Source organism: Mus caroli, unplaced genomic scaffold (genome assembly GCF_978045245.1).
Source record: "Mus caroli unplaced genomic scaffold, Mus_caroli_1 scaffold_8, whole genome shotgun sequence".
Classification (NCBI taxonomy): Eukaryota; Metazoa; Chordata; class Mammalia; order Rodentia; family Muridae; genus Mus; species Mus caroli.
In genome coordinates, this window is record NW_028227263.1 from 3,953,292 (window position 1) to 3,972,181 (window position 18,890).

At 48.3% G+C, this 18,890-nt stretch overlaps 1 protein-coding gene and 1 non-coding gene across 2 annotated transcripts; one reads left to right on the plus strand and one right to left on the minus strand.

Moving 5' to 3' along the window:
* Positions 1 to 472: 472 nt before the first annotated feature.
* Taldo1 (transaldolase 1) lies at positions 473 to 10,899 on the minus strand. Its single transcript, XM_021167107.2, has 8 exons — positions 10,750 to 10,899; positions 7,102 to 7,225; positions 4,814 to 4,921; positions 3,019 to 3,150; positions 1,689 to 1,864; positions 1,373 to 1,570; positions 1,112 to 1,257; positions 473 to 675 (listed from the first exon to the last, which is right to left on the minus strand). Exons 1-8 carry the CDS (start codon positions 10,844 to 10,846, stop codon positions 643 to 645), a joined length of 1,014 nt encoding a protein of 337 aa, XP_021022766.1. The 5' UTR covers positions 10,847 to 10,899; the 3' UTR covers positions 473 to 642.
* Positions 10,900 to 16,682: 5,783 nt separating this feature from the next.
* LOC115031656 (small nucleolar RNA SNORA17) lies at positions 16,683 to 16,812 on the plus strand. Its single transcript, XR_003837324.1, has one exon. It is a non-coding gene; the product is annotated as a small nucleolar RNA SNORA17 (small nucleolar RNA).
* Positions 16,813 to 18,890: the final 2,078 nt, after the last annotated feature.

Consider the following 18,890-nt stretch of genomic DNA (forward strand, 5'->3'; position numbering starts at 1 on the left):
CCTGGCTCTGTAGCACTCTGGTCAGCCGTTGCCTGTCCCCCAGGAGCAGAGCCCAGCATTCGGCTCCAAATTCTGCTAGTGCTCCCTGTAAGAACAGGCAGGGCATAGGGACTCCATGATGGGCCAGGAGCGCCAGCTTTAGTTAAGACCCTGAGCCAGTCTCTTCCAGCCTGGTATAGGCTAGGTGGGCGTCAAGGTACTAGCCTCTTGAGTGATTGGGGGGCAGGTGGGGGGACTACTTCCATTTCAGGGAGCAGGATGCCAGAGTTGGACAGAGTCCCAGCACCAAAATCAATGACCTCTGCCATCTCACGTTCCAGCTGTGACTTAGAAGATGGAGGTGAGGACCACAACTGCTGACATCATGCTGATGGCCTGGGGTTCATCTCCTAGTCTCAGCCTCAGTCACAGCCAACACCGGGGCAACTGGTACTTAGGCGGGTGGTGACAAAGACGGTGAAATGAAACAGCATAGGAAAAGCAACTGCTTTAATGAATTAGACAAAATTTCACATAAAATCAGAATCCTATGATCCATCCCTTCTCCGATCACTAAAAAAATGCAAGATTCATTCGTCACAAGCCATGTGCAATTAGGACCCAGCTCAAAGGCAGTGCAGGTCTAGGGCCTCAGGTGCTGCACTACTTCCCGTTCTCAGCACTGAACATTCGTTCCTGGAAATGACCAGAGCCAGAGTCATGGGAGGGCCCCAGCCAAGACCCACCAAGGTCCCAAGAAAAAAACCATTCACACATGTATTCATACCCCCTCCTAACCCTCTCCCAATCACACATATATTCATATCCCCTCCTGACCCTCCCCCCACCACACATATATTCATATCCTCTCCTGAACCTCCCCCGCGTGTGCGTGCGTGCGTGTGTATCATTGTTGTTCTTAGGACAGCCACTGCCTCTTAGGAGCTTGGACTAAAGGCCTATGCTACCTACCATTCCTGGCCCAGGCTACTAAATGTGACCCTCTTGCCTCACTCTCCAAAGTGATGGGACTATAGGCGTGTGCCACCATGCCAGGCTCCTGCAGTAACTTTCAACTCTGCCCCTGGGTGAAAGAAAAGGCCCAGAGCTGCCCACCCACTCAGGAACTCACCGTGAGCATCCGCTCCAACTTTACGGCATCAGCAGCAAATTTGCGGATGCCGTCAGAGAGCTTCTCCACAGCCATTTGGTCCTCGTTGTGCAGCCAACGGAAGGCCTTCTCGTCCAGATGTATCTTCTCCGAGTCACTGGTCTGGGCTGGGGGATACCACAGCTCTCCATGCCTGCCTCACCCGTGGACTCACCACTGTCCCTCAGGCTTAAGCTAAGCGTCTCCCCTCAGGGCTAGCCAATGTTCCACCCTTGGCCTTACCCGCCTTGACAGAGAGCGCAGGTGTCAGCTTGCTGTTATCCTTGAGCAGCTCCCCCAGGAGCTTCGGGGAGATGGTGAGGAAGTCACAGCCTGCCAGTGCTTTGATCTCACCCGTGTTGCGAAAGGAGGCGCCCATGACAATGGTCTTGTAGCCGAACTTCTTGTAGTAGTTGTAGATTTTGGTGACACTCTTGACCCCTGGAGGAGACCCAGGCATGTTCCACAAAGACGGCCCTAGAACCGTCCGGAGCTGTCTGACCCCACCCTCACTTGGTCCCTCACCCCACCCCCTCTGTGACCTGAAAGGGTAGCTCACCAGGGTCCTCCTGGGGTTCATAGGATTTCTTGTCTGTGTTTGCCACATGCCAATCAAGGATGCGCCCCACAAAGGGAGAGATGAGCGTCACGCCCGCTTCAGCACAGGCCACAGCCTGGGCGAAGGAGAAAAGCAGGGTCATGTTGCAGTGGATGCCATGCTGCTCCTCCAGCTCCCTGTAGACAAGAGGGGCAGAGTGGCTGAGTGCAGCCTCAGGCGAGGCCGTGGGAGCAGGAACAGGGCTGTGCACTGTTAAGAACAAGCCTGAGACTGGGCAGGGTTGGGTCTGGACAAGGACTGACCAAGATTTCCTTCATCAGATCTGTACTGCATAGCAGACAAAGGCAGTGTGTGGCCCTGAGGGACCACATCTGCTCCAGCACTGTAACAGGGTCCCTCTCCTCTCAGAGTTCCTATGGGCTCTGCTCCTAGGCTAGAAGCAGTGGGTCATTTCCAAGGGTGACTGGGACCTAGTTCTGCCTGGAGTTACCCTGCAGCAAGCAGCTTCTCTCCTTGGCTCAGTACTCCTGGGCCATACACCCCTGCCACAGTTCCCTTCCCAGGGGTGCTTCGGAGGTGCCGCCACCATGTGACCACTTCAGTATCTAAGCACAAGTGTAGTTTATTCCACGTTGGCTCAGCAGAGGAGAGTCTCCGCCTATACTAACTACATGACCCAGTAACCCTACTTCTCTGCATCTGCCCAAGAGAAAGGAAAACCACGCCCGCACCAAAATGTATAAAGGCCTGTGTCCATGGCACTAATCTCAAACAGCCGCAAAGTGGCAACAGACCCAATGCCCAACAAGAGACAGATGCAAGGCCATGATCCACTGAATGGAATACCTGTCCCGACAGGAAGTAAGGCAAAGGCACACTAGGTCACGCTGAGGAAGAGAACAGTTCACACATCACCTGCCTCTACTTATATGATATCCAGAACAGACAAGTGAAGAACAGGCAGTGGTTCTGGGTGGTGGAGGGGCCAAGGTGGGTAGAGAGAAAATGAGTGTCTCTGCTGGACGGCCAGGGCTGATTACCTCTAGAAGAGGCATCACAGAAGAGGCTGTTTTGCCATTTTGCATTGTCTTCTACTTAGAGCATACTACATGTAAGATAATTTGTTTAAAACTTACATAAATTTAGACCTCACTGTTCCAGGAGGAAACTGAGAAACAGTGAGAGCAAGACACTCCTCCTAACTGGCAAGGGCACAGTCTGAGCTACCCCTGGAGCAGAGCACAGGCTTCTCTCAAGGACCCCCAGAAACTGGTGCCTGCTGCTCAGAACAGAGAGAATCTGAAGCTGCCTGCATGCAGGGGACACTTACTTTCCAGCCTGAATCCCCTCCCAGGTTGATGATAACTTGATGAGAATTCTGTCCTTGCCGATCCCAGCTTCTTTGTAAAGCTCAATGAGGCGCCTGGCTCGGGCCACCATGGCATCCTTATCAAAGGAAAGCCTGGAAGAAAGGGAGCGTGTCAGTATCCTACAGCCGGGTGGCTCACTGGGCAAACCCTTCCCACCCCTCCTCTGGACTCAACAACCTGAGACCTAACTTCAGAAGCAGGCGTGATAGCCAAACCTCGTAACTGGCACTCAGGAAACTGAGGCAGGAGAATCACAAGTTCAAGATCAGCCTGTGCTAAAAGTGACAACGCTTGCTGCTCTTGCAGAGGACCTGGGTTGGGTTGCCAGCCTCTATTCACAGCTTTGTGTACCTCCAGTTTCAGAGGATCTTATGCCCTCTCTGGCCTCCACCAGCATCAGGCACATGTGTGGTGTGAATACATCACACAGACAAATGCATGCACATAAAAATAACAACCTTGTGAAAAAGAGACTCTGGTTTAAAAAACAAACAGAAAAATGGGTTCATGGATACGCTGAGTTGGTCAAGCACTTCCTGTCACAAAGCGCAAATCCCCAACATCACGTGAGCTAAGTACAACTATGATGCTGTACTTTTTTTTTTTTTTTTCAAGATAGGGTTTCTCGCCAGATGTGGTGGCGCACGCCTTTAATTCCAGCACTTGGGAGGCAGAGGCAGGCGGATTTCTGAGTTGGAGGCCAGCCTGGTCTACAAAGTGAGTTCCAGGACAGCCAGGGCTACACAGAGAAACCCTGTCTCGAAAAACAACAAAACCAACAAAAAGATAGGAAAAGATCTATCAAAAAGATCTCCAAAATCCACCTGCCTCTGCCTCCCAAGTGCTGGGATTAAAGGTGTGTGCCACTAGTGCCTGGCTGATGGTGTACTTGTGTAATCCCAGCAGCGAGGGCAGGAGGACCACAGCATCAAGGTCATTCTCATCGACATAGTAAGTCTGAGGTCATCTGAGGTCATAGTGAGTCTGAGGTCATCCGAGGCTACACGAGACCCTGTCTCAAAATAAATAAGAGGACCTGGGTTTAAGTCCCAGCATCCATTTGGTGGCTCACAACTATCTATAATTTCAGTTACAGGGGATCCAACACCCTCTCAGGTTACCACAGGCTCTTCATGCAGACAAAACACTCATACACATTAAATAACAAAAACAACAACACATAAAATAAAAATTTAAAAATTATAAAAAAAAAAAAATAAGAGCCAGGCAGTGGTGGCGCACACCTTTAATCTCTCAGCACTTGGGAGGTAAAGCAGGAGGAGCTCTGTGAGTTTGAGGCCAGCCTGGTCTACAGAGCAAGTTGCAGGACAGCCAGGGCTACACAGAGAAATCCAATCTCAAACAAAACAAAACAAATTAAAAAAAAATTGCCAGGCTGATTGGATTATTTAAATCCCAGTACTTGGGAGGCAAAGGCAGGCAGGACCCTGCGTTCAAAGGAAGCCAGCCTGGTCTACAGAGTGAATTGTAGGATAGCCGGAGCTACACAGTGAGACTCAAAACACAAAAAATTGACAACCAAAAGACCAAATTTCTGGACCCTTTAGTGCGAGTATATTTTCACAAGACACAGGCTCAAGACCAGCCATTAGTCAGAAAGCTCTAGAACATTAGTTCTCTACAGTCCTCTAAGAGAGTGTGTATTACAGCACCAAGTGATTGTGGGCAATCTCAAGGGCACTGATGCTACTGATGTCACCAGGGACCTGCTCCCTCCCTACTGACCCCACATACCTTGCATCAACTTCTGTGGATACACGGCCTGGAATCTTCTTTAATATTTCTGCTCCAAACAGCACAAAAAGTTTGTCAATGGCATTTTTAATCTGCTCCTCTTGAGGCCTGAATTCAGAAGGGAAAGTTGTGTTAGCAACTTTTGAAGGCAGGCTGGAGAGATGGCTCAGTGGTTAAGAGCACTCCCTGCTCTTCCAAACGTCCTGAGTTCAACTCTCAGCAACAACATGGTGGCTCACAACCATCTATGATGAGTTCTGATGTCCTCTTCTGGGATGCAGGTATACATGCAGATAGAGTACTCATATACATAAAGTAAATAAACTTTAAAAAAAAAAAGAAACTTTGAAGGCGTTGGGGTAACCTATAAGACCAATTCTGACTCTTGCCAAATTTCTTTTCTCTTCATCCTCCCCAGGATGGGTATAAAAGCACACGCTACTTTGTTTTATTTTGTTTGAGACAGGGTCTCCCTATTAAGCGCTGGCTGTCCTGGAACTCACTATTATAGAGCAGGCTGGTCTCAAACTCACAAAGCACACACAGTACTCAAAGGGTGAAGCAGAAAGGTTCCAAGTTTGAGGCCAGCCTGGGAAAAAGAAACGAAGGCAGGAAGGCAGACTCAAAAGAAGCTACTGTTCTGGGCTGGCGAGATGGCTCAGTGGGTAAGAGCACTGACTGCTCTTGAGTTCAAATCCTAGCAACCACATGGTGGCTCACAACCACCCATAATGAGATCTGATGCTCTCTTCTGGCGTGTCAGCTACAGTGTACTTATATATAATAATAAATAAATCTTTGAGCCAGAGCAAGCCAAGACTGAGCGAGCAAAACTAATCAGAGCGAGCAGAGGTCCTAAAAATTCAGTTCCCAGCAACCACATGAAGGCTCACAACCATCTGTACAGCTACAGTGTACTCACATACATAAAATAAATAAATCTAAAAAAAAAAAAAAAAGAGAGAGAGAAACCACTGTTTTATTATAGTGAACCAGCTATCTCATAAACCATGGCACCTTAAACATTTCAAGTTTATTGTTCAACAAATTAAATTGTTGGGAATCACACCATCGTCTTCATAACTTTTTTTTTGTTTTTTGTTTTTGAGACAGGGTTTCTCTGTGTAGTCCTCTTTGTCCTAAAACTCAATCTGTAGACAAAGTTGGCTTCTAACTCAGAGATCCGCCTGGCTGTGCCTCCTGAGTGCTGGGTTTAAAGGTGGGCACCACCAAGAACTTTTTCATCTTTCAGACTAAACTCTATCCTTTAACATCTGCATAATCTTTTTTCTTTTGTTTTGTTTTTTTAAAGATAGGGTTTTTCCTGTATAGCCCTGGCTGTCCTGGAAATCACTCTGTAGACCAGGCTGGCCTTGAATTCAGAAATCCGCCAGCCTCTGCCTAAGTGCTGGGATTAAAGGCGTGTGCCACCACTGCCTGGCAAAATTATCTTTTTATGCAACCCCAAGAATCAATACTCTCAAAAAAGGAGAGTGAGATGCCAACCAAACTGATTTGACCACAGATTGTTTACAGTATAAAATTATCACAACATACCTCATAAAGATGTGTGATTAGCATATCAAAAAAGATTACACATTTATGATCCATGTGATAAGGTGGAAGAGATAAAACTATAGGAGCAAGAAAGATTAGAGGCCAGCATAGTGACCCACAATGTCATCTGAGCACTTGGGCAGGCAGGGTTAAAAGTAGCCTGGTTACATCGTAATGCCTGGTGTCTCAAACAAACAAGAAAGAAGCCAAGAACACAGACAAGGAGGCAGAAGGAGGATTATATTGTGGTATTGGCTGTCCCAATGCACACTTCACTAACATCCATTAGACTCGTTAAAAAGTAATGGCAGCTGGACAAGGTGGAGCCTCCCTTTAATCTTAGCACTCAGGAGGAAGAGGCAGGTGGATCTCTATGAGGCAACCTGGTCTAAATAACGTTCAGGATCTCCACGGCTACACAGAAACTCTTGTCTCTGAAACCCAAAGGAAATGAATGAATAAATGAATGAATGAGTAAATAAACAAAACAAATCAAATCAAAACAAAAACCCAACCAAACTAAAACAAAAAGCTGAAGAAAGAAAGTAAGGATGACCAGAAGGCAAAGCGTAGCTGCCAGAACTATTGGGCCTGTCAGAGGCTGGAACCCGGAAGTTCATGAATGTTCCACATCTCAGCTGGAGGTGCCCATAGTGGGAAGACTCTGAGCCATGGAGACACAGTGAGACTGAGGTGTGGGATCTTCCCTGCTCTCCATCAGCCATACTCACCCACCCAGCTTCTTGCCATAGGCAATGGCCTCCTCTACCAGCTCTTGATAGGCAGGCATCTGGGCTGCAGCCAGGATCAGAGATGGGTTGGTAGTGGCATCTTGGGGCTTGTATTCGTCGATGGCTAGGTAAGAAAATTTCAAAAGCAGATGGGATGGTTAATCTTGTTGTCTGCTGGAATGGACCAAGAAGCATCTAGATCTAGTTACCTCTGGCTTGTCTGTGTTTCCAAGAGGGTAGCTAAGGGATAGCCTGTCCTATAGACTAGAGGTCCCACGGAATAAAAGGAGCCAGCCTGCTAGCACAGACATTCTCTCCGTGTTTCCTGTCGGCCATGAGAGGAGCCGCTCTGCTTCACCTGGGCCTTCTCTACCACAATGGACTGAAACCTTAGAACTCTGGGTCAAAACAAACCATCCCTCTATTACCTTTTTCTCTCAGGTGTTTGTCAGAGTGACCAGAAGCAGCTGTCACCAGAGATGGAAACAGTGCCCGGCAGCAATCCCAAGTGGATTACAGTGGCAATGTTCACAGCAGCTCCAGAGGCTAGCCACAAAGCAGCCTTGAACATGAAGACAGTACTCAGCCCACACACATGAGCTGGCCACAGACTATGCTCCTAGCTCAGATGACTGACAGTTTAAGGTCAGCCTGGGTTACAGAGCAAGACCTTGTCACAAAAGAATAAACCAGAAGCTCGGTGTGGTGGCACATGGCTTTAATCCCAGCACTCTGGAAGCAGACACAGGTCTTGTGTCTTGAAATCTGTGAGTTCAAGGCCTGCTTTGTCTACAATCAGGGCTACATTGGATTACGTCTCAAAATAAAACAAACAAACAAACCATTTCAGTATGTGATTTTTTTTTAAAAAATTGCAACATTTTAAATAGTAAAATTTAAAAAACAATCCAGAGTTTGAGGCCAGCCTGGTCTACATAGCAGGTTCCAAGCTAGCCAGGCCTACACAGTGAGACCCTATCTAACAAAACAAACAAACAAACAAACAACAACAAAAACTAAGCACCCCAGGACCATCATTCCCTATAAAAGCCGATGTGCAGTCACTAGGAACGGAAGTATGGAAGCTGGAAAATCATGCTCCACAAGCTTGTCCTACTGCCCAACAGCCAGCAGGGGGCGCTCTAACCCGAAACCACTGGCAGACATGTTTTGGCTCCTTAACCTCACTTGTGGGGGGCGGGGCCCGCCATATTATGCCCATGTGTTTTGGTTCCTTTAACATATTGGTTATTTTTCTTCAGGATCGGCTCAGTTATCCAAATGAACAGGCACATGAACAGCAGATGCACAGATGTCCAGTTGCCAGGCCAGGAGGACATGAGCTTGCCAATTTCAAAGTAGCCCTGCTTTTTCTTTTCCAGACCTACATACCAGGATCCTACATAGCTAACAACACAGGGTGACCTCAGACTCGTAGTCCTCCTGCCCTGCTCCCCAGTGTTAGGATTATATTATTGGTCTGCACCACCATGCACATTATGTCTTTTGATATCAAGGATAGCTCTGTGTCTTCACGGTGACAGCCTAAGTCTATGAGTTATGACACAGCTGCAGAGATAACCAGAGCAGGCCTAGCCCGCAGGCAGCGCAATGCGTGGCTCGTTCTGCTGTCTTGCTTCCTGATTTGGACATCACTAGGGAAACGGGGCAAAGGGTGTATGGGCTACTTTTGCAACATCTCAGGAGTTTGAGGTTATTTCAAAATAAGAAGTAGGGGAAAATGTGCTCTGGAGTGGTGCTGGCTGAGGTGTGAATCCACTGAAGGGTACACAGAAAACACTGTTTTTATCATATAAAACTTACAGACTCTGGCAGGGCAGTGGTGGCACACGCCTTTAGTCCCAGCACTCGGGAGGCAGAGGCAGGTGGATTTCTGAGTTCGAGGCCAGCCTGGTCTACGGAGTGAGTTCCAGGACAGCCAGGGCTACACAGAGAAACCCTGTCTCGAAAAAACAAACAAAAAACCCAAACAAAAAACAAAACAAACAAACAAAAAACCCTACAGACCCAGGGCTGGGGACATAGTTCAGTGGCAGCTGTTTCAGCAGTGTGATGCCAGAGCTTGAGCTCTAGCCCCCCCTCCCCCACAGGTGAGCGTTAAGGCCCAAAGGCCCTGAGGTTCAGAGGAAAATGAAGGGGGTCAAAAGTGTTCAGAAATTCTATTTTCAGGAGCCTGTGATACCCAAGGGGTGAAGAACCCTCACCACAGCTGGGCAGGGGGAGGGGTGCACAATGCTGATCCCAACACTCAGGAGGCAGAGGCAGAGGCAGGCAGATTTCTGTGAGTTCGAGGTCAGCCTGATCTATAAATCAAGTTCCAGGGAAGTCAGGGCTATACAGAGAAACCCTGTCTTCAAACAAATAAACACCAAAAGAAACCTTTACCATCTGACAAAAAAAAAAAGACTTTGAATAAATAAAATATATAAAATAGACTTTGAACCTGACAATGTTTATAATTATTTAACTTGTTTTAAGCCACACTATCAATGAATGTGCTCTTTGTTGTTGTTTGAGACAGGCTCTTACTATGTAGCTCAGACTAGCCTGGAACCACGTAGCCCAGGCTGGCCTCCAACTCATAAAGATGTGCCTGCCTCTGCCTCCCAAATGCAGGTGTGAGCTACCATGCCTGTCTCTTGCTCTCTTCACAAACATTAGCCGGTAAACTCTGCACTACACACACAGTGGAAAAACCTTAGGACTCCCAGATGGATTTCTGGAAGCTGACAAACACAGCTTGTGTCAGACGGGTTTGCTATTAGACCCACATCAAGTCTGTCCTTTATAGCTAAGCAGCCCAAATATGCCTAATCACTCTCTGACTCTCTGAGAGATAAACAATGCACTTACTCATGAGGAATTAAAGCCTGTTTCTCAAGTCACCGTGAGAAAGCAGAAAAGAGCAGAAGTGCTTTTGTACTGAGCTCACACGGAGCATTTCCTGAAAGTCTCTTTCTCACAGCACAAGTGAGATCACCTCCACCACTCTCCAAGGTTGAGAGCTAGACTAACAGCACAAATCTTTCCACCTGTTTTCCGAGTTCCTACCAAGTTCAGGAAAATCTGAGTACTGAAGTTGCGCACGGTGGCACTGCCTGATCCAGCACTAAGGCTAAGATAGAAGGATTACCAGGAGTTCCAGAACAGCCTGTGGCTACACTGTGTGACCCAGTCTCAAAAGAGAAGGAAGTTTGACAATGATAACCATTTGATTTAGTGTGTGCATCTGGTCTGACTCCAGCCATGCTGTGTACTGCCCATAGAGAGTAACCAGCTGCATGTGGAAAACCAGTGCAACAGGCTGCAAAAAAGCAGATGGTGCCCAGTCTTGCAGACTGCACTGGCTCCAAAGCTGAGCCTATGTCATCGTAGGGAATTGGGAGTAGGGGTGGGGGCACCCCGGGTCAGGGAGACTTTCTCGGACTACCTCTATCCACCGAGGCTTCGCGCCGGGTTCCCAGGGTCACCAATAGCCCAGGGGCTATTGATCCTTGAAGGTTCCGCAAACTCACCAATCCCAGCTCCAGCGCCCGCGAGGCCCCGCCCCTGGCACCCTCACCGGTGCTGGTTCCAAAATTGGGGGCGCAGCAGCTTAAATAGGGCGCATGCACCGCGTCCTCTTACCATTGAAATCACCCGTGTCCGCCACCACGGTGGTGAACTGCTTGAGCTGGTCCAAGGCGGACTCCATCCTCTGGCGCTTTACCGGGGACCCCGACATGGCGAAACGCGCAAAGCTGAGGCGGTAGCCGGTGCGTGCTAACCCACAATGCCCCGCGCGTCCTGGCCAATCAGAGCAAAGCTAAATGAAGCCTGACGACGAGCCCCGCCCATGTACTTGGAGACCTTGCCATAGACCACGCCCCGCGTCACGGTCCGAGTTCTCTTCCTCAGTAGCGGGTGGTTAGTTTCTACCAGTCCAAGGAGAGTGGATCCTAGTCTTTGTACCCCTCTAGAGCTCGGATGCGTAGAATGAACAGACAGCGGGTTCTACCGAGACGCGCGCTCAGTAAGCCTCAGACCCCAACGGCCTACGGATGGATGGGTGGCAGCGCTCTCGCTCCACACCCATGCTAATCCTTGAGCGGGTCCTTGCCACCAACTGTGCATTCCCTACAGGTGCTCCTTGGTGGAACTTCGAAGTGCACCCTTTCTCCAGCTGTGGGACTCCCCTACTCCCAGTTTAGGGACTGGGAGCTGCGCCCTCTCTGCTGATCGCGATAAGTCAAGCTCGGTGCAGCCCCAGCTTACAGGCAGACAAGCTAAAGCACAGTCTGAGAATCAATACAGGTGTATGGCCCCATGGGCAACTTCTGGCAAGGCCACCAGTTTCCGCTTCCCAGATGGAGTGGTTCTGGTGTTGCCTTAAACTGCTGGGTGATCCTTCCCTTGCCCATGATTTTGCATCTCCCCTGGCTGGAAGTCTGTCCGGAATAAGCAGCAGTTTGAGAAAGTTGAGATGGGGAACTGTATCTTCAGTCATGAATAAGAATAGTAAGGGCAGTTTCTTTTACAGTGTTCCCATTATTGATTTGCAGTTCTTTGAATATGCTGGCTCAAGCTATTACACATATATGTGTATGTCAGATATTTTCTGTTAATATTTTGTTTACCACTCATCTTAGTTTGCTTTCTATTGCTGTGATAAACACCACCACCCAAAGCAACTAGGCGAGGTTGACTGTATCTTACACTCCCAAGTAACAATCTATCACACAAGGATGCCAAGGTAGGACTGCAAGAAAGGGCCCTGGAGAAAACTTCTCACCGGCTTGCCTCCCTTGGTTTGCACAGCCTCCTTTCTTTTTTTTTTTTTTTAAGATTTTATTTATTTATTATATGTAAGTACACTGTAGCTATCTTCAGACACTCCAGAAGAGGGCGCCAGGTCTCGTTGCGGATGGTTGTGAGCCACCATGTGGTTGCTGGGATTTGAACTCTGGACCTTTGGAAGAGCAGTCGGGTGCTCTTACCCACTGAGCCATCTCACCAGCCCCACAGCCTCCTTTCTTGTTTGGGTTGTGAGTTACAGCCCCGAACTTCCAGGACCACCTGCTCAGGGATGGCACCACCCACCGTGGTGATATGGGCCTTCCCTTATCAATCATTAATTAAGAAAATGGAGCCAGGCAAGGTGGTACAGACCTTTAATTCCAGCATTCTGGAGGCAGTGGCAGGTGGATTCAAGGCCAGCCTGGTTTACATAGGAAGCTGCAGACTCGCCAAAGGGAAAAAGCCTTGCTGACTGACTTGCTAATCTTGAGGACAGAGGCATTCTCTCATTCGAAGTTCCCTCCTCCTGCAAAATCCGAGCTGTGTCAAGTGACAAAAAAAAAAAAAAAAGTAACCAGCACACCTTTTTTTTTTTTTTTTTGTATCTTTTAAAAATAGATTTTTCTTTTAAAGGAGACTGGCCTTGAACTCTTGGTCTTCCTGCCCCTGCCTTCCAAGTGCTAAGATTACAGGCAGGGGCCACCATACTTGGCTCCAGCTGGCTCTATTCAAGTTCACTGGAGGATGGACTTTAATATACTAGGGGCCACAGAGGCTGCCTCTAGGGCAGTGTTTCTCAATGTGTGGGCCACAACCCCTTTGCAGAGGTGGTTGTGGGTGGGGTTAAATATCAGATAGCCCGCATACCAGATATTTACATTTTGGTTCATCATGGTAGCAAAATTACAGTTATGCAGTAACAACAAAAATAATTTTATATTTGGGAGTTACCTCAAAAGGAGGAACTGACTCTATTGAAAGGTTGCAGCATTAGGAAGGCTGAGAACCATTGTGCTAGAGGACCAGGCTAACTGAAGGGGGCTCCACCTATCAGCTTTCAGGAAGTCACCACCTATCCCAGGGTGGTCATTGTTGGGGAAGCAGATGTTTGTGTCACCCATGCTCCTCTGACAATCATTCACTGGTCCCCCAAGCTGACCAAGGATTCGGTTGTTCCTTTGGTCTGTTATCAGTGCCCTAATTAGGGTAAGTGTTTGTTCATATCTGTTGAGACAATTATTGCTTGGAGTTGAGGGACTACCTCCCACCTATCCTTCCCCTGTAAGGCCCCAGTGACAAAAAATAAAGTTTGAGTCTACCAGAGTTCCCCTTGGGAAAGCAATGAATTATGGGTTTTTTTTTTGTTGTTGTTTGTTTTTGTCTTTTGAGACAGGGTTTCTTTGTGTAACCCTGGCTGTCCTGGAACTCACTCTGTAAAATAGGCTGACCTCGAACTCAGATATCTACCTCCCAAGTGCTGGGATTAAAGGCGTGCACCACCACTGCCCAGCAGGCTTTTTTTTTTTTTTTTAAAGATTTATTTATTTTTGTTTTATGTATATGGGTATTTTCCCTGCATGCACAGATATGTGTACCACATGCATGCCTGGTGCCATAGATCCCCGGGAACTGGAGCTACAGTTAGTTGTGAGCTGCCTCATGGGTGCTGGGAAGTGAGCCCAGGCCCTCTGCAAGAGCAGCCAGTGCTCTTCTCTGCTGAGCCATTTCTCCAGCCCCATTATCAGGTTTACTTACAGAGTCTGGATAGGTTCCTGACGACAGCATGGTTAAGCCCACTGCATCCACACTGGAAAGTCTGCATCCTCCATGGATGATGGCTTTCTCATGGCTGCACAGATGGAGTTCCCTAGTCCTTCTCAGCCTATATACGCTAAACCCTTTTGGGATCTGAGGCCCATGCAGTTAGAGTTGAATTACAACAGGTTGGGGAGAATGATTGGATATTCAGGTGAGAGTCTAATCCACCCTCTCCTCCTATGAAGGCGCCACCCACATTCAGCAAGCATAGCTATGATGATCTTTTGCAAATGGGCACAGCTGATCTGATAAAGATGGTGGCAGCTTGGTTCAGGATAGTGCTGTCAGAGGGAATCTCTTCAGAAGTCACACAACACTCACTAGCCCAATAGGTAGAATCTACAATGAGTTGGAAGGCACAGAAATAGTTCTTGCTATGGGGGTGTTATCATTTCAGTCTGCAGGGAAGCTCAGTAAGACAAGAAGTAAATTCAAAATAGCTTCAAGAAGTCCCAGAAGCTGAGCAGTTTAATGCCATCAGAGTGGGGGATTTATAAGCAGTTAAGGCTTTTACCCTCGCACCACCCCAGCTTCCTGGAAGAAGCAGAGACCTAGAAGAAACAAAGACCAGCAAAGCTTCCTGGAAGAGGTTCAGACCAACTGAGCCACCTGCAAAGGACATTCTCCCACCTGTTGCGCTCTCTGCAGGATGTATATCATCCTCCGGAGTCCCAGCGTTTGTGTGTTATCACCCAGGCTGGGGTGACCCGTTGGTGACGCAGCTTCTGTAAGTGACCTCAAGAAAACCAAGTTGGACTTTGATGCTATCTGTACTTTGATCGATTGTCAGTTCCATATCTGGGGTGAACAGACATTTGTCCCCATTCCCCCGGAGTACTCTCACAACAGGGGGATGAGGGCATCCTAACTGAACCTAAACCATCTGACAGTGAACTGTCAAGCCTGATAAGGCCACTTTACTCTTCACAGTATGGTATAGCTTATCTCTGTGCTGTGGTGGCCGTTGCTTTAGCCTTGCTATGGGTAATAAAACATTGAACTAAAGCCGGGTGGTGATGGCACAGGCCTTTGATCCCCAGCACTCAAGAGGCAGAAGCAAGCAGATCTCTGAATTCTAACTGAGCCTGATCTACAGAGCAAGTTCCAGGACAGCCACAGCCAGGGCTACACAGAGAAACCCTGTCTTTGAAAAACCAAAACCACCATCAACAAAAAACACTAAACTAGAAGCAAAAAAAAAAAAAAAGATTTAGCTCAGTATGGTGGCTCATTCCTATAATCTCAGTCCTTAGGAGACTGAGGCAGGAGTATTACCACAAGTTTAAGGCCAGTCTGTACTATATATGGATTTCAGGACAGCCTAAGCTGTAATGGGAGGACCTTGGTATGAAGAGAAGCATGCCTCCTTAATAAATGGGATCCACCACATCTCTGTGAGGACGCTCCCAAACTACATGAAATAGAAGATATATTACAGTGTCTAGAGGAGTATGTAAGTGTGCTGCCTAGCTTTAAGTCAATCTGGCACAAGCTAGAGTCTTCAGAGAGAAGGAAGCCTCTACAGAGGAAATGCCTGTGTAAGACTGGAAGCAAGCCTGTAGGGCATTTTCTTAGGGAGTGATGTGGGAGGGCCCAATCTATTGTGGGAGGAGCTACCGTTGTGCTGATGGTCCCTGGGTTCTATAAGAAAGCAGGCTGAGCAAGCCAGTAAATAGTACCTTTATATAACCTATGCATCAGCTTCTACCTCCAGGTTCCTGCCCTGCCTGATTGAGTTCCTTACCCTACTAGTTTTGGTGATGAACTGTAATGTGAACTTATGAGTGAAATAAGCCCTTTCTTCCCCAAGTTGCTTTTGGTTGTGGTGTTTCACCACAGCAGTAATAACCCTAAGACAGTAAGGGGCAGGATGAGGAGCGTGCGTGCTGAGGCATTGCTTCAATGGTCTTTGCTGTCAGACGGATAAGATATAAAACTGAGACTCAGCTGTCTAGAATGCGATCATGTTAAAGAAAAGATATATGGATGCTGTCTTCCACACTAGCATCTGAACTGGTAGGAAAAGCGAGGGGGGGTGGGGGAGATAAAATGAGTGGAAGGCTGAGGCTGGAGAGATGGCTCAGTGGTTTAAGAGCACTGGCTGCTCTTCCAGATAGACCTGGGTTCACGACTCTCTGTGGCTCTAATTCCAGGGGGTCTGCCTCTTGACATCCATGCAGGCAAACCACCAATGCTCATAAAATAAAGACAAATGAACATTTTTAAAAGTGAGCTAAAGGCATTGGCTCTGTTTTGTATGACTAGGGGAGATGCGATGAATAAGCACTATGAATCAACTCTGCTAAAATGTTCCTCCTGGGAAGAATTAATGGGAAAGGGAGAGAGCAAGTTAGAAGTCATAGAAGACTCTATCTGTCAGACCCGAGGGAAATCCATGGCTGGGGTTTAGATAGGAGTGCAGGGGGAGGAGTCTTTAACTGTGCTCAGTACAGGAAATCAATGGTCAGAAAATATTCTGCCTCTGAACTGCCTGGATTGGGGAAAGACTTTTAAAATAAGCGATGAGGGGATGAAGAGATGGCTCAGCAGGTAACCATACTGTTGCTCTTGCAGAGGGCCTGGGATTGGTTCCCAGTACCCACATGGTGGTTCACAACTGTAACTCCAATTCTAGGGTAAGCTCTGTAGGCTCCAGGAAATATATGGTACACATTCATATGTGCTGCGAAAACATTCATATGTGTAAAAATTAAAAACTAAAAATTTAAACAAAAGCCGGGCGTGGTGGCGCACGCCTTTAATCCCAGCACTCGGGAGGCAGAGGCAGGCGGATTTCTGAGTTCGAGGCCAGCCTGGTCTACAAAGTGAGTTCCAGGACAGCCAGAGCTATACAGAGAAACCCTGTCTCGAAAAACCAAAAAAAAAAAAAAAAAAAAAAAAAAAAAAAAAAAAATTAAACAAATTACATTTAAAATTGAAGTATATATAAATTTTCAAATGTATCATCATCCCCTAGGGACATTGCAGGTGTGGCTACTGTGCCATGTGTGCGTCTGTAGATGGCAGAACAGGGAGAGGGTACATTTGCTCAGTGTTCTGACCTGTGAACATCTAAACAGTTCATAGCCTGACGGTCCCTGAAAAAAAATGGAACCTGAGACAGCCACCAGACTAGTTCCAGGATGCCCAGACAGGGAGCTAGCCTGAGATAGCCACCAGATTAGAGGAACCCTGCCTGGGACTGTAGGCCTCAGGCAGGAGTGAGCCCAAGACAGATGACAACCCTCACATGGGACCTCTCAGTTGGCTGGGACAAGGAGCAAGCCTGAAACAAACACCAGATACTTATCATGGGGACCAGTGGGGGGGCTAGCCTGAGGTGACCACCAGCCTGTAGCTGCACATACGTAGGGTGCAGACCATGCTCGAGATGACCCCCGCCCAGTGCCGTAATGCACTGAGATGATCCCAGAGACTCAGAGACCCCAGGTGCCATTGGGAGGAGCAGGTGGATGTGGAGAAATGGAGGAGGGGGAGGAGCAAAGGGATGTGGGTTCCGTAAGGAGGGGCAGGACTGGAGACTGGGCAGTAGTGGGGAACAGCCTGATGTGGGTGGCTGGTGATGCCACCTGGGAACATGGGGGTGGGGGAGAGGTCCTGGCCTGTGCTGCTACCAAGGCCATTGTCTGGGTTCGTGGCCACAGGGGTCTATTGCCACCAAAAGCCAGATGGATGTCCCTGGTCTGGGCTTCCACCAGGGGCATGTTAATGTCTGAGGGCTGTGCAGAGATGGCCCAGCCCACTGGTGAAATTAAAGGTGAGCTGGCCTCAAGGGTATGAGCATGGTAGAACTGTCCCTGCCACTTACTTGTCTCCTGTACCATGGTGTGGACAAGAGAGAGAGAGAGAGAGACCCTCCTTCCCCCTCACCCCTTATCACATGGGGCAGGTGGGAGACCTCGCCCTGGGATCATGAAAGCAGGAAAGTGGGCCCTGCACCTCGCCTGGGCAGCACAGTAGAGCTGTCCCTGGACATGGGAGCCTCCTAGGATGTGAATGCAGGAGAATTGGCCCTGTCTCTTTTCTGCTCTGTGGGTCTCCCCTCCCTAATTCCTCACCTACTCTGACAGGCAGGAGAGCTGGCCCTGGGATCCTGAGTGTGGGAGCACTGGTCATGTTCCTTCCTTACCAGCCACATCACTTGGGAGGGTGGGTAGTGCAGGTGAACCAGCCAGAGGCAGGAGCAGGAGAGTCAGCTCACAGCTTAGTTACCTCTCAGGCTGAGAGTCAGCTCACAGCTTAGTTACCTCTCAGGCCAAGAGTCAGCTCACAGCTTAGATACCTCTCAGGCTGAGAGTCAGCTCACGGCTTAGATACCTCTCAGGCTGAGAGTCAGGGCTTTAATTGGCCCACCCCAACATCTACCCCACGGATGAACTGCTGGAAAACGTGAAGGGGTCAGTCCTACAGATCCAAAGCTGCAGGATCTCCATGACTAGAGGAGTCCCAATGAGGTTCCAGTATAGATGGTGTAGCAGAAGCCAGAGGCCTCGTACCAGACCAACGACTCACTGCAATGAACATTGCAAGCAAAGAAGTGTGGACAAAAGGGTGTGCTGTGGGACACACTGGGACACACTACAGCTTCCACAAGGAGAATATTCTTTTCTCTGTTGGTGGGGAGGCTGAAAGGGTGGAGAGGGAGGTGAGGGGATGGTGGTGGGTGGGAACGGGATGGGATGTGAAATTCACAAAGAACCAATAAAAAGTTTAAAATCTTTAACATTTAAAATACATTAACAGGGGCTGGTGAGATGGCTCAGCGGGTAAGAGCACCCGACTGCTCTTCCAAAGGTCCTTAGTTCAAATCTCAGCAACCACATGGTGGCTCACAACCATCCGTAACAAGATCTGACTCCCTCTTCTGGTGTGTCTGAAGACAGTTACAGTGTACTTACATATAATAAATGAATAAATCTTTTTAAAAAATTAATAAAAGTTTTTAAAAGTGACAAGGGACCCCCAGCTTAGGTTGTAAGGTTGCAGGTATCGGGCATTGGTGTGGGGACAGGATCCGTCGAGTGCTGTGAAAACAGAGGCTGTGTAACATTTCTGCTCCTCCCTCCTTGAGACAAAGGCTGCATAATCGGAAGCCACACCAGAACAGTTCCTGAAGGAACTGTTTCTGCCTGCCTTATAGAAGTCACTACGGA